A 13,106-nucleotide genomic window follows, 5' to 3' on the forward strand; every position below is an offset into this window, starting at 1 on the left:
ATATTGCACCCCTAAATAAATCTTTACAGAACTTTGCCTTCACCAGAAACTACTGCCTAGCCCAGGCTGATGTTCTGTAGCTATGGAAACCAAGAATTCCAAAATCTTGTGATGTCATCACCTCGTTGTTATAAGACATTGTTATAAGACACTAAAGATCATAGTTCTCACACACAGCTCATTGCATCTTTGCAGAGTGAAGAGTGAAATCCTGAAACTAAATTAACCTAAATGTATCACACAATGTCAAAGTCTTGGCCAACTTATACTGCACCACGTCCTGTGGATCTGAATAACCCTCTAGGTAAGTCAAATGGGATTCATATGGTAATTATGCATGCTTCTGGGTTTTTATTTGAGGCAACTGAATTTGACTTAAATCATCTTTTGTTGATTTCAGGACACCAAACAGAGCCTTGCATCTCCACACTGGTGAAGATGACTCCAGATGGAAGAATAGAGGGAAGAAAGAGAAGGGACTTACCTGAAAGACTGGACAAATCCCCCAAAAAAAGCAAAAGCAGTGGAGGTCCAAAACCGGGTCCCAGCCACTTTGTTTCTGGGGAATCCAGTTTGAAATGTAAGTGATAAGACCTGTTTTAGCTGTGACATTATCTTGGCTATGTAGTTTATTTTGTGACTTTAACTGTGTACTTAACGGTCTTTAACTTTGTAGTTGGTTCATTTAGCCTTCTTTGTGTTGATTTTCAGTGTGCAGTTATTGCTTTAATGCACGATTGCCAGACCTTAGAAAGTCAGTAGAAAGCAGTTGACACAGAGTTGGACTGAAAATGCTTAAAGTCAAACTACTTTTTCCATTTTAGTTGGCCTTCTCATAGTGCCTTCAAGCGACTCTAGTATAATTAAGAGGAGCAACAAACGGAAGAGCACTAGTGACGAATCTGAGGGACCATCCAGCAAAAAAAGCAGGACAACGAGCCCAGAGGAGAGTCCCACCCAGGAACCCTCTGAAACATGTGACTCACCGAGGATATCCGGCACTGACAGAAAAGGTAAGATAATGGCAATATTTCTGAGCTGGATCACAAGATCCTTTAGAATTTGTCCTGGGGTTTGAGATTGGGTTTGATTCCTGTGGGACCAATCGACAATAAGAGACACTCTGGGCAGTAATGACGTTACCTACCTACTAATCTGCTAAAATGTAGCTGCTATTTACCAATTAATAGAAATGTTATAGCAAAGCTCTATAGGACTGTGCCAGCTGTTTTCTGTGTAACAAGTCATAACCTGTATGTTTTTCCTGTGTGTCTGCAGAAGACTTCCTGGAAAAATATCAAGAGCTGGAGGTGCTGGGTCATGGAGGCTTTGCCACCGTGTTTTCTGGAATACGCATAAAAGACAGTTTTCCAGTATGGCTTCTTACATTTGCATTTCACAGCTCTTCAGTTTATTCCTGTTTGTACTTCTCTAACCCAGAAAATGTCTTTAATGCAGGTGGCAATCAAACATGTTCAACAGCGCAGACTTGCGCGCACAACAATGGTAAGCGTCTTTTCTTATTCCAGCAGGTATTTATTAGGGCTGCCACGATTTGTCGACTAGTCACGATTACGTCGACTATCAAAATCGTCGACGACTGATTTAATAGTCGACGCGTCGTTTGAAGCTTTGTAAGATCACAAAAGACGCAGGAGTAAGTGGCAGGATTTAAGAGTGTAATAACGGACTGAAACAGAAGATGGCAGCACTGCATGTACAAGGATGTCAGCTACCGTTAAACCCCGAAGAAGAAGAAGAAGCAGCAGCTGTGTCCCAGAATTCATAGCGCGGCCCAGCGCAGTTGTCAACAATGGCGGCAGCTAGTTAGTTTTAACTTTACTCTTATTATTCTTTCTGGGTCACAAAATAAACGTTTAACATATTTTCAGGCGAGAATGTAGCTGTGTAAACCTCAAATATCTGCTCAGTTTATCAGGACACCACATATTTTCAAAAGCGCTCCGACGTTTTCGGAGACGTCTGTTACCCACTAGCTCGTTAGCGAGCCGGGGGCTAGGCTCACTAGCGCCCTGAGAACACCGGACTCCCCGCAAATCGTTTTCAAACCCACCGCCGTCTTTCGCTACTCAGGTTAAATATATATGAGTCACTTAGATAACTTAAAAATGTTATTGTTTGGCTTTTTTTTTAGTATTTTATTTGTTCCTGAGTAAATCAGTTTGTCTGAGATTAAAGTTATAGTTTTTACACAGCTGAATAAACATCAAGCAGACAACTGATTATCAGAAGTGTGAGATGCTCCAGAATATACTCCAGTGTCCTGTTATATTTTAGATAGCAAGGAGTTTATTAAACTTCACCGAAACAATCTGCAAATTTCATTAAAATTTAATAAACTATCATCTTGTCTTTATTTTTAGTTAGCACAGACCTTAAACACTTAAAGCTGTAAGCTAATGATAGCTATATAAGAGCAGATACTGCTGGTGCAATAAGCTGTAGTTTTACGTCCAATGGATGATCTGATTAGTCGACTAATCGCAAAAATAATCGGTGACTAGTCGACTATCAAAATGATCGTTTGTGGCAGCCCTAGTATTTATATTATTTCAGGCCTTCTCAGGCATCAAGCATAAGGCACGTATTTCCTCCGTGCATGAACCAGACTGGTCTCACAGTTGTGTGTGAAATCGTCAGGAAATATGGTCGAATTCTATGAACAGTGGGTCACCTTATTGTTTAAACTGACATGTTTCAGTGGAAAGAATGCTTTTTAAAGATCAGGTCATTTTGTGACTATTTCAAAACTGTCTGTACGCTGATAGCTACTTTTGTTGAAATTCTGAATACTGACCTGAAGTAACTTTCCTTCTGAAGGATTGGAATGGGAAAAGTACTGATGTTCCCCTGGAGGTGGCGCTACTGATACAAGTTGGGGCTGGACCACACGATACGGAAAGCAGTATAACCCCACTTCTACTTGACTGGTTTGATCTGGAAGATGAGCTTATTATGGTTTTTGAGAAACCAGAAAATTGCATGGACTTAGACAATTACCTCAAAACTACAGATAAACCTCTGTCAGAGACACATGTTAAGGTAAGTGACGAGCATTTGGAGCTTACAGCAGTTTTTCATAGAGAATGTCCTGTGCTCCAAATATGGCTTCCTTTCTTTTAGGTCATAATGAAGCAACTAGTTGACGCAGCCATTACGATGGATAACAAGGGGGTTTTCCACCGAGATATTAAACCACACAACATTCTAATTGAAACATCTTCGGAGGAACCCCGAGTGCGATACATCGATTTTGGCTGTGGAGTCACGTTTACTCCGGGACAAAGGTTCAGGAGGAACGCAGGTATGTTTTCAGCCACAGCGTTGTGCTGTCATGAACTGTCTCCACATCATGTTCCCTCCCCATTAATTCTTCTTATCTTTGTGTTTTAGGAACCAGGATCTACAATAGTCCAGAGTGGTTCATGTACGGCTTCTGCTCTGCAGAATATACTACAGCCTGGCAGCTGGGTGTTGTGATGTACCAGCTGTTACACAACAAGTTACCATTTGACTGCGACTACAAGATCATCAACCAAAACCCACCGATTTTAGCTGACATTTCAAACAGTAAGATTTCTGCCAAAAGGGCTGTTGATATAAGAAAGGTGAAATAACTTTGTGGATAACTTTAACAAGAGTATTTCATTTCTGTAAAGAATGCAGGGATTTTTTGACGGGGTGTCTGAGGAAGCACTACAAGGACCGCTTCACCCTGGAGGATCTTCGGAATCACATGTGGCTCAAATGATTTCTGCGCACCATGAACTAAAAGGTTATGGAGCAAAAGCTCCAACACATCACAAGTCATCAACAAGTCACTTTTCAAATTTAGTAGCAATGTTGCAGTTGCTGTCACGTGGCTCTTTTTTGGTGTTTTCTTTTCCAATCCAGCAGCAAGCAGTCTGAGACCTCCATCTGACCTTCATCTAAATATAGTGTCAAGTGGCAGCTGTGTAAAGGCAAGAGAGGACCCAAATGCACAGCTCTAGACACACGGTGATGACCTCAAAGGCAGGTCTTTATTAACAGGAACGTAAGAAGCCATACAATAACTAACCTGGGAGCAACTAAAGCTGAGGCGCTGGGAAGACACGGTAAATGCACACAACCTAGAGGGACGACGCAACACAGAACAAAGGGACACTCTGACATAAATACACAGAAGGTAATGAGAGAAGTGGGAACACACGGGGAACACAGCTGAAGACAATTAGCGAGCAGGGAGGACACGAAACTGAAAATACTGACACCAAGATGTGGACCTTAAACACAACACAGTACACAGAGATGAGCACAGAGAGAGAGAGGCAGAGAAGAAGGATGAATATGGGGGGATGAGGAGAACACAGAACACAAAGGATGGGAACACGGTACCAGAACAAACACCACAATAAAAACATGGACACAGGGGGAATCCAAATACCAAACCAACCAATCCAATGGACATAAGGAACAAAATACAAAACTACAGGAAAACTAAGAACACTGGGTCAAAATGACCCAGGACCATGACATATAGGCTTTTGTAGGCTTGCTTTATGAAAAATGTCATTGATGAAAATGTAGTGTATATCTGTTATTAATCTCTGTCTCTCTTCCACAGCATGTCTTTATCCTGTCTTCCTTCTCTCACCCCAACCGGTCGCAGCAGATGGCCGCCCCTCCCTGAGCCTGGTTCTGCCGGAGGTTTCTTCCTGTTAAAAGGGAGTTTTTCCTTCCCACTGTCGCCAAAGTGCTTGCTCAAAGGGGGTCATATGATTGTTGGGTTTTTCTCTGTATCTATGAAGTGCCTTGAGGCAACTTTTGTTGTGATTTGGCGCTATATAAATACAATTGAATTGAATTGAATTGGGCAGCACGGTGGCACGGTGGTTAGCACTGTTGCCGCACAGCAAGAAGGTCCTGAGTTCAATTCCAACATCAGGCTGGGGTCTTTCTGTGTGGAGTTTGCATGTTCTCCCCGTGTTTGCGTGGGTTCCCTCCGGGTACTCCGGCTTCCTCCCACCGTCCAAAGACATGCAGCTTGTGGGGATAGGTTAATTGGATAATCCAAATTGCCATTAGGTGTGAATGTGAGTGCGAATGGTTGTCTGTCCCTGTGTGTTGGCCCTGCGACAGACTGGCGACCTGTCCAGGGTGTACCCCGCCTCTCGCCCTATGACAGCTGGGATAGGCTCCAGCGCCCCCCGCGACCCTTGAATTGAATTGAATTGAAGTGAGGCCATGATGCATTTTATTGTAGCTCATCATCATCCGACCCTGCCCTGAAAATAGCTGAAGAAATGTTGGCATACCGAAAGGTTTGCTTTGGGGGTACTATTTGGTGCCATTTTAAGTTAACAACTATTAAAAACAAAAAAAAAAGAGTCATATTTTGTGTGATTTTTTCATTACTGTTGTTGTCCCAAGAAGCAAGATGGCGCCTGTGTGAGGGTGCAGAGGAGGCTACCCCCCCCCCCCCCTGTCCCCTTCTGGCTGCCTCTGCCTCAATTTTATCCCACAACTTAGACATTCACATTATTCACACTCTCATTACACATACATATAGGATCTTGGGGGTGGGCACAATCACGGAGTCCAAATCACCATCAGGGTGTATACCTCACCCCTGACGTCGTTGCCCACCTCTCAATTTTAAATACACTTAGTCATTGAGGGCTAGCAGGAGGGACCATGCGCTTACCTGCTGCTCCTTGGCAGGTAGCTCCATGCCCTCCTGGGTTTTAATTGCACCTTAGAACACATATGCATCAACACTACAATGAGCGGGTGGAGGGAGGTTTGGAGTCTTCTCTCACCCCCATTCTCTGCGGCCTGCTGGAGCGGGGGGGCTAGTAGGAGGAGTTGGCCGTCCGACTGCGGTCTGGGGTGTGGGGCCTCCCTGCTGCTGCGGAGTCGGGGTGGTCTGCCTCTCCCCACCGCAGGGAAAAGGGTAACACCACCTGGGTCTGGGTGCAATTCCCCCCTCCAGGGGCAAGGGTACCTAGACCCGGTTTGTAGAGTACGCTTGGGGAGTGTGATTGTGTGTACAGCGTCTCTTTATGTCTGTCTCCACGTTGGTTGAGTGTGGAGTGAGTGCATATGAGAGCATGAGGGTGGGAATGGATGTTTGTGTCTGTGTGTGCCTGTATGTCTGTGTCTATATGTCAGGTTGGGTATCAGACGCCACCTCTCTGGGGACACCTCAGGTCCTCCAAGGTTTGGAGGCCTATCTCCACCCACCACCACTTCCCCTGCCGGTGGCGGACTCCCTCAGGTGTCGGTGTGTTGGTGGTTCTTTGTGTCTGGGGGTGGGCGTCCGGGTACACACCGGCTCACTCCTTGGCGGCCGCTTGTCGGGGCCTGGGGCCTGGGGCTCGCTCGGGCCCCTTTGGAGGTGGGGTGCCCCCGGCCTCTCGGCCTAGGGCTCGGTCACTCAGGCGCAGCTGGGGGCCGGCGGAGCTCACGGGCGCGTCACTGCAACCCCCCCTGGCTTCTGCTCCGCGGCTGCTGAGTGAGCCCTCATCTGGGACTCTCCTCAGCTCTTACTGGAACAGTGGCGCGGCTGCCCCTCTGTTGGTCTTCCATGGTCTCTTGTGTTCTGGGGGCCTCTGGATGTCTGGAGTTTTGATCTCCTCCATACCCGCTTCACACCCTGGAGGATGGGGCTGTGGCCCCCCCACACTCCCTAGCAGATCATTACATGGAGAAACCTTTGGAATGCAAGCATGCTGATCCACACAGGTATGCACACATGGGTATTCACAGACGCGGACTAAAGCTTTCTTGGCTGCTGCCTCAAAGCACACTGTGCGCTGTCTATCTTGCGTGCTGCACAATATCGTTTATTACTTAGTAAATACTGATATCTATGACTAGCTAGTTTATTGTGATGGTGCTTTGTTTTCTCTATTATTATGTTGCTCTTTGTTGTTTGCTGTCTCCTCTGTTTGTTTGTTTGTTTGTTTGTTTGTTTTTTCTCCATACAGGTGACCCAGGAGTTTTTTTTTTTTTTTGTCTCTCTTCCCCCCCCTTCTCACCGTCTCTTCTCCCCTTGGGTTTTCTTTCTTTCTCTCCCCCTCTCTCTCTCATTCATTCCCCCTGTCCTATTTATTAAAAAAAAAAAAAAAAAAAAAAAAAAAAAAAAAAAAATGACAAAGGATGAACTGAAGCTCTGCCATCACGTAATGTCGCATACTGCTGTTTCTGATGTCATTTTAAAAAAAAAAAAAAAAAAAAAAAAAAAGATGGCGCCTGTGTTTGGCTGTGCCGCTGCCTCCGTCCGTGTGTTTGTTTACTTTATATGTTATGCAAGTGTTCTTGTTACAGCTTTGTCCGATGTCATCTCCCTTCGGATTTATGATCGCCATGCGTTACTGCCGATCAAATCTGCTATGGATAACTTTCAGAGTCAACGATACGACGTTGTTTTCCCACCGCCGCTTGAGCGCGACGCAGCACCCGGTTCACCTCCACTCTTGCCGGTCAGCTCAATTTTGCTTCAGAGGCCTCGTCGGAGGAAGCGGGGGAAGAGAGCCGGCTTTGTTGTCCTGCTCCGTCGTCTTCGGAAAGAGGCAGATCTTCGGGGGCTTTATTCCTGGGCTGCTAGCGGTAAGATCCGCCTGAGACTTGTCGGAGCTGGATTAATCCCCACAACCCACTGTGTTTGAACTGAGCCCTTAGCCCTATATGTGCCTTTAAATGAGCACATTGCCCCAGAAACCTTTGTTTCTCCAAGTACTTGTGTATAAAAAACTATATATTAATGTTTGACCACATTTGGGAATCAGAGCAGAGAGAAGATGACAACAGGTGGCGCCATATTGCCAACTGACTAGTCTTCTTCATAAAATATGATACAAAAGCATGATTACAAATACAATAAATGCTTCTGGATGGCAAATGCTCTGTTCAGTACACACGTTTTACTTTGAACACATAGGTATGCAGCATGCACACAACATGCATTCATCCTTTTTGGTTGAGTCCATGGTGATGGCCTGTGTCTTTCCGAGTTCTCCTCAAACACTTTGGCTTCCCTCTACAATGTTAGGCCTCTTATTAACCTTTGTCATGTCATACACACATTGCTCAAGAGCTGTTGCCATATTGGATGTGATAACCTGTAGCGATCACATCCAATAACTCATGTGTTGTTTACATACAAATGATCACTGCTTTTTTTTCACTGCTGTGCTGCTGGTTGCAGCAATCACCAGGGATAGAGAATCTTTTTTGTTGCCTTTCAGGTGATTTGGATAGAAGAGGAGCATCACATAAAAGGTAGTATCAGTTCTAAATTATTTGAAATCCAAGTATCTGTTTCAAACAATATTTGACTGTGAGGCTTGGTTACCGGTTGTTGCTGGTTCTCACTGGTTGTCACTAGTTGTTACCGCTTGCTGCTGGTGCAGCAGCACTGACAGCTAACATGGCGGTTAAATCGACACATTTTGCTGCACCCATTTTTAGTTTTAATTGTTTTATGTCAGCTTTTCAGCTCCACCTTCTCCACTTCTTCCACACTAAACTTTTTCTACAAGCTGCGTGAGCGCACACCAAAGGTAGGGGAGGTGCTCAGGTTCACTGTCATTGATCATAATCGATCGATAGTGAAAAGTCCCCGCTCAATGCTCAGCTCAAATGCACAAATATATACAATTATGAGATATTCATGAAGTATTTTTATTTTATTTTGCCATTTATATATGTTGGCACTAACAGTGCTCAAGACAATACTTATATACTGTCAATATGTGACATATTGAAATCGCGTTTGAATTTGCGCTTGTTTTTTGCTTTCACTTTGCAATCGCACGAACTGTGTATAGAGAGCGACAGCACTGATTGGTGAGTGATGATAATTTGTGCACCAATTCCTCTGACATCGTCTTATCAATCGTTAGCTTACTATGCAAACATGACAAGTGAAATCTCCTGCAGCTTAAACATGTGAGAGGTTGATCGCGCAGAGAATCGCTGAGCGTTATGTGAGTGCGTGTGTAAAAGCAGCAGGATATATATTTTAGTTCTGCTGAGCCAAATAAGACAGGTCAGGGTGAAGAAGTGACAGCCAAAGAAAAGCTTACCACAAAACGGAGAAGTTATGACAAATCAGACTATAAGGCAAAAAGAAAGTGCAGCTTTATGGTTTCATGGACAAAAGAATTTCTGTGGCTGCGATATGATGAGCTAAATAACCAGGGCTGCACATAAGTGGTCCGCAGGTGCGCATTCGCTGTCAAAATAAAAAACACGCACAAGGGTTAGGGTTAAATTTAAAAACTGTACTTTTGAGTTAAAATATATATTTATAATTTTAATAAATGACAAATTAAAAAGGCATGAACATTTTTTTTGTATCGAAAAAATATCGAACCGTGACACCAAAGTATCGAACCGAACCGTGAATTTTGTGTATTGTTGCACCCCTAATATATATATATATGTGTGTAATTTTAACAAGAACTTTATTGAACAATCAGTGAGTATACAACATACAAACAGATGAGGTATACAAGTGGAACATAAATATGAACAACCAGCGGTTAAAGAAAAAAAGAAAAAAAACCCCCACACCGATAGAGTTGGGAAGCAGGTACCATGCTTGTTACATCAGCTAACAATACTAACTTCCACAACACTCACCAAGACAGTCGGAGGTTAGGTAAAACAGAGCAAATAAATTATTGAGAAATTATAAGAAAATACATTAGGCAGGAAAGGAAAAAGAATAACTGTGGAAGTTCAAATTCACTGGGCTACACGTGCTTTCTTTCTATAGCCTTTGAACCTTGAAAAATATAACCTCATCACAGTAACACATAATTTTATTATGCATTACATCCAATACTGCTCATACATTTAGTGAGTAACTAGTCACAATAATGCGCACAGATACGATTTATAGATCAGTCAACACATTCCAGCACCTTTAGGCAACTGTTTTTGTGATTTGGTGCTGTAAATAAAACTGAAATCAAGTGAATTTTGACTTAACCTGTGCTGCTAGCTTTTAGCCTGCAAAGCTATCCATTAGCCTTCACTACTGCCTTACAAGTAAATGCTGCCCAAAGAGAGTCCTTCTTGTTGGTATAATAGCTACAATATTATCTATAATATCCATTGCTTGTTCCTAACTAGTTTTATGGCCTTTGTTGTAGAAGCACAGTTCCCACCTTGAAGCAGCCCTCTATAAACATGCATTTATGCAGCTGCGCTACAGTTTTTGCAATATTGCACCCCTAAATAAATCTTTACAGAACTTTGCCTTCACCAGAAACTACTGCCTAGCCCAGGCTGATGTTCTGTAGCTATGGAAACCAAGAATTCCAAAATCTTGTGATGTCATCACCTCGTTGTTATAAGACACTAAAGATCATAGTTCTCACACACAGCTCATTGCATCTTTGCAGAGTGAAGAGTGAAATCCTGAAACTAAATTAACCTAAATGAATCACACAATGTCAAAGTCTTGGCCAACTTATACTGCACCACGTCCTGTGGATCTGAATAACCCTCTAGGTAAGTCAAATGGGATTCATATGGTAATTATGCATGCTTCTGGGTTTTTATTTGAGGCAACTGAATTTGACTTAAACAAAATCATCTTTTGTTGATTTCAGGACACCAAACAGAGCCTTGCATCTCCACACTGGTGAAGATGACTCCAGATGGAAGAATAGAGGGAAGAAAGAGAAGGGACTTACCTGAAAGACTGGACAAATCCCCCAAAAAAAGCAAAAGCAGTGGAGGTCCAAAACCGGGTCCCAGCCACTTTGTTTCTGGGGAATCCAGTTTGAAATGTAAGTGATAAGACCTGTTTTAGCTGTGACATTATCTTGGCTATGTAGTTTATTTTGTGACTTTAACTGTGTACTTAACGGTCTTTAACTTTGTAGTTGGTTCATTTAGCCTTCTTTGTGTTGATTTTCAGTGTGCAGTTATTGCTTTAATGCACGATTGCCAGACCTTAGAAAGTCAGTAGAAAGCAGTTGACACAGAGTTGGACTGAAAATGCTTAAAGTCAAACTACTTTTTCCATTTTAGTTGGCCTTCTCATAGTGCCTTCAAGCGACTCTAGTATAATTAAGAGGAGCAACAAACGGAAGAGCACTAGTGACGAATCTGAGGGACCATCCAGCAAAAAAAGCAGGACAACAAGCCCAGAGGAGAGTCCCACCCAGGAACCCTCTGAAACATGTGACTCACCGAGGATATCCGGCACTGACAGAAAAGGTAAGATAATGGCAATATTTCTGAGCTGGATCACAAGATCCTTTAGAATTTGTCCTGGGGTTTGAGATTGGGTTTGATTCCTGTGGGACCAATCGACAATAAGAGACACTCTGGGCAGTAGTGACGTTACCTACCTACTAATCTGCTAAAATGTAGCTGCTATTTACCAATTAATAGAAATGTTATAACAAAGCTCTATAGGACTGTGCCAGCTGTTTTCTGTGTAACAAGTCATAACCTGTATGTTTTTCCTGTGTGTCTGCAGAAGACTTCCTGGAAAAATATCAAGAGCTGGAGGTGCTGGGTCATGGAGGCTTTGCCACCGTGTTTTCTGGAATACGCATAAAAGACAGTTTTCCAGTATGGCTTCTTACATTTGCATTTCACAGATCTTCAGTTTATTCCTGTTTGTACTTCTCTAACCCAGAAAATGTCTTTAATGCAGGTGGCAATCAAACATGTTCAACAGCGCAGACTTGCGCGCACAACAATGGTAAGCGTCTTTTCTTATTCCAGCAGGTATTTATATTATTTCAGGCCTTCTCAGGCATCAAGCATAAGGCACGTATTTCCTCCGTGCATGAACCAGACTGGTCTCACAGTTGTGTGTGAAATCGTCAGGAAATATGGTCGAATTCTATGAACAGTGGGTCACCTTATTGTTTAAACTGACATGTTTCAGTGGAAAGAATGCTTTTTAAAGATCAGGTCATTTTGTGACTATTTCAAAACTGTCTGTACGCTGATAGCTACTTTTGTTGAAATTCTGAATACTGACCTGAAGTAACTTTCCTTCTGAAGGATTGGAATGGGAAAAGTACTGATGTTCCCCTGGAGGTGGCGCTACTGATACAAGTTGGGGCTGGACCACACGATACGGAAAGCAGTATAACCCCACTTCTACTTGACTGGTTTGATCTGGAAGATGAGCTTATTATGGTTTTTGAGAAACCAGAAAATTGCATGGACTTAGACAATTACCTCAAAACTACAGATAAACCTCTGTCAGAGACACATGTTAAGGTAAGTGACGAGCATTTGGAGCTTACAGCAGTTTTTCATAGAGAATGTCCTGTGCTCCAAATATGGCTTCCTTTCTTTTAGGTCATAATGAAGCAACTAGTTGACGCAGCCATTACGATGGATAACAAGGGGGTTTTCCACCGAGATATTAAACCACACAACATTCTAATTGAAACATCTTCGGAGGAACCCCGAGTGCGATACATCGATTTTGGCTGTGGAGTCACGTTTACTCCGGGACAAAGGTTCAGGAGGAACGCAGGTATGTTTTCAGCCACAGCGTTGTGCTGTCATGAACTGTCTCCACATCATGTTCCCTCCCCATTAATTCTTCTTATCTTTGTGTTTTAGGAACCAGGATCTACAATAGTCCAGAGTGGTTCATGTACGGCTTCTGCTCTGCAGAATATACTACAGCCTGGCAGCTGGGTGTTGTGATGTACCAGCTGTTACACAACAAGTTACCATTTGACTGCGACTACAAGATCATCAACCAAAACCCACCGATTTTAGCTGACATTTCAAACAGTAAGATTTCTGCCAAAAGGGCTGTTGATATAAGAAAGGTGAAATAACTTTGTGGATAACTTTAACAAGAGTATTTCATTTCTGTAAAGAATGCAGGGATTTTTTGACGGGGTGTCTGAGGAAGCACTACAAGGACCGCTTCACCCTGGAGGATCTTCGGAATCACATGTGGCTCAAATGATTTCTGCGCACCATGAACTAAAAGGTTATGGAGCAAAAGCTCCAACACATCACAAGTCATCAACAAGTCACTTTTCAAATTTAGTAGCAATGTTGCAGTTGCTGTCACGTGGCTCTTTTTTGGTGTTTTCTTT

General features: G+C 43.1%; 2 protein-coding genes across 2 annotated transcripts; both read left to right on the plus strand.

The window, feature by feature from the left end:
- Positions 1-243: 243 nt before the first annotated feature.
- On the plus strand, positions 244-1,647 carry LOC112436242 (uncharacterized). Its single transcript, XM_076875906.1, has 5 exons — positions 244-304; positions 401-580; positions 825-1,013; positions 1,279-1,373; positions 1,459-1,647. Exons 1-5 carry the CDS (start codon positions 244-246, stop codon positions 1,564-1,566), a joined length of 633 nt encoding a protein of 210 aa, XP_076732021.1. The 3' UTR covers positions 1,567-1,647.
- Positions 1,648-2,036: 389 nt separating this feature from the next.
- On the plus strand, positions 2,037-13,019 carry LOC106675736 (serine/threonine-protein kinase pim-2). The gene is made up of 16 exons (XM_024805752.2): positions 2,037-2,094; positions 2,842-3,063; positions 3,145-3,325; positions 3,415-3,591; positions 3,681-4,118; positions 7,413-7,614; positions 8,253-8,286; positions 10,419-10,527; positions 10,629-10,808; positions 11,053-11,241; positions 11,507-11,601; positions 11,687-11,734; positions 12,043-12,264; positions 12,346-12,526; positions 12,616-12,792; positions 12,882-13,019. Exons 8-16 carry the CDS (start codon positions 10,455-10,457, stop codon positions 12,971-12,973), a joined length of 1,257 nt encoding a protein of 418 aa, XP_024661520.2. The 5' UTR covers positions 2,037-2,094; positions 2,842-3,063; positions 3,145-3,325; positions 3,415-3,591; positions 3,681-4,118; positions 7,413-7,614; positions 8,253-8,286; positions 10,419-10,454; the 3' UTR covers positions 12,974-13,019.
- Positions 13,020-13,106: the final 87 nt, after the last annotated feature.

Source organism: Maylandia zebra, linkage group LG17 (assembly GCF_041146795.1).
Source record: "Maylandia zebra isolate NMK-2024a linkage group LG17, Mzebra_GT3a, whole genome shotgun sequence".
Taxonomy (NCBI): domain Eukaryota; kingdom Metazoa; phylum Chordata; class Actinopteri; order Cichliformes; family Cichlidae; genus Maylandia; species Maylandia zebra.

What these genes read in the sequence shown, in the direction of transcription:
- LOC106675736 (XM_024805752.2), top strand. Translation starts at nt 10,455, where the DNA reads ATGAATCACACAATGTCAAAGTCTTGGCCAACTTATACTGCACCACGT. An exon ending in GCATAAAAGACAGTTTTCCA is followed by an intron (nt 11,602 to 11,686) that starts GTATGGCTTCTT and finishes TCTTTAATGCAG; the next exon opens with GTGGCAATCAAACATGTTCA. An exon ending in TGTCAGAGACACATGTTAAG is followed by an intron (nt 12,265 to 12,345) that starts GTAAGTGACGAG and finishes CCTTTCTTTTAG; the next exon opens with GTCATAATGAAGCAACTAGT.
- LOC112436242 (XM_076875906.1), top strand. Translation starts at nt 244, where the DNA reads ATGTCAAAGTCTTGGCCAACTTATACTGCACCACGTCCTGTGGATCTG. An exon ending in ATCCGGCACTGACAGAAAAG is followed by an intron (nt 1,014 to 1,278) that starts GTAAGATAATGG and finishes GTGTGTCTGCAG; the next exon opens with AAGACTTCCTGGAAAAATAT. An exon ending in GCATAAAAGACAGTTTTCCA is followed by an intron (nt 1,374 to 1,458) that starts GTATGGCTTCTT and finishes TCTTTAATGCAG; the next exon opens with GTGGCAATCAAACATGTTCA.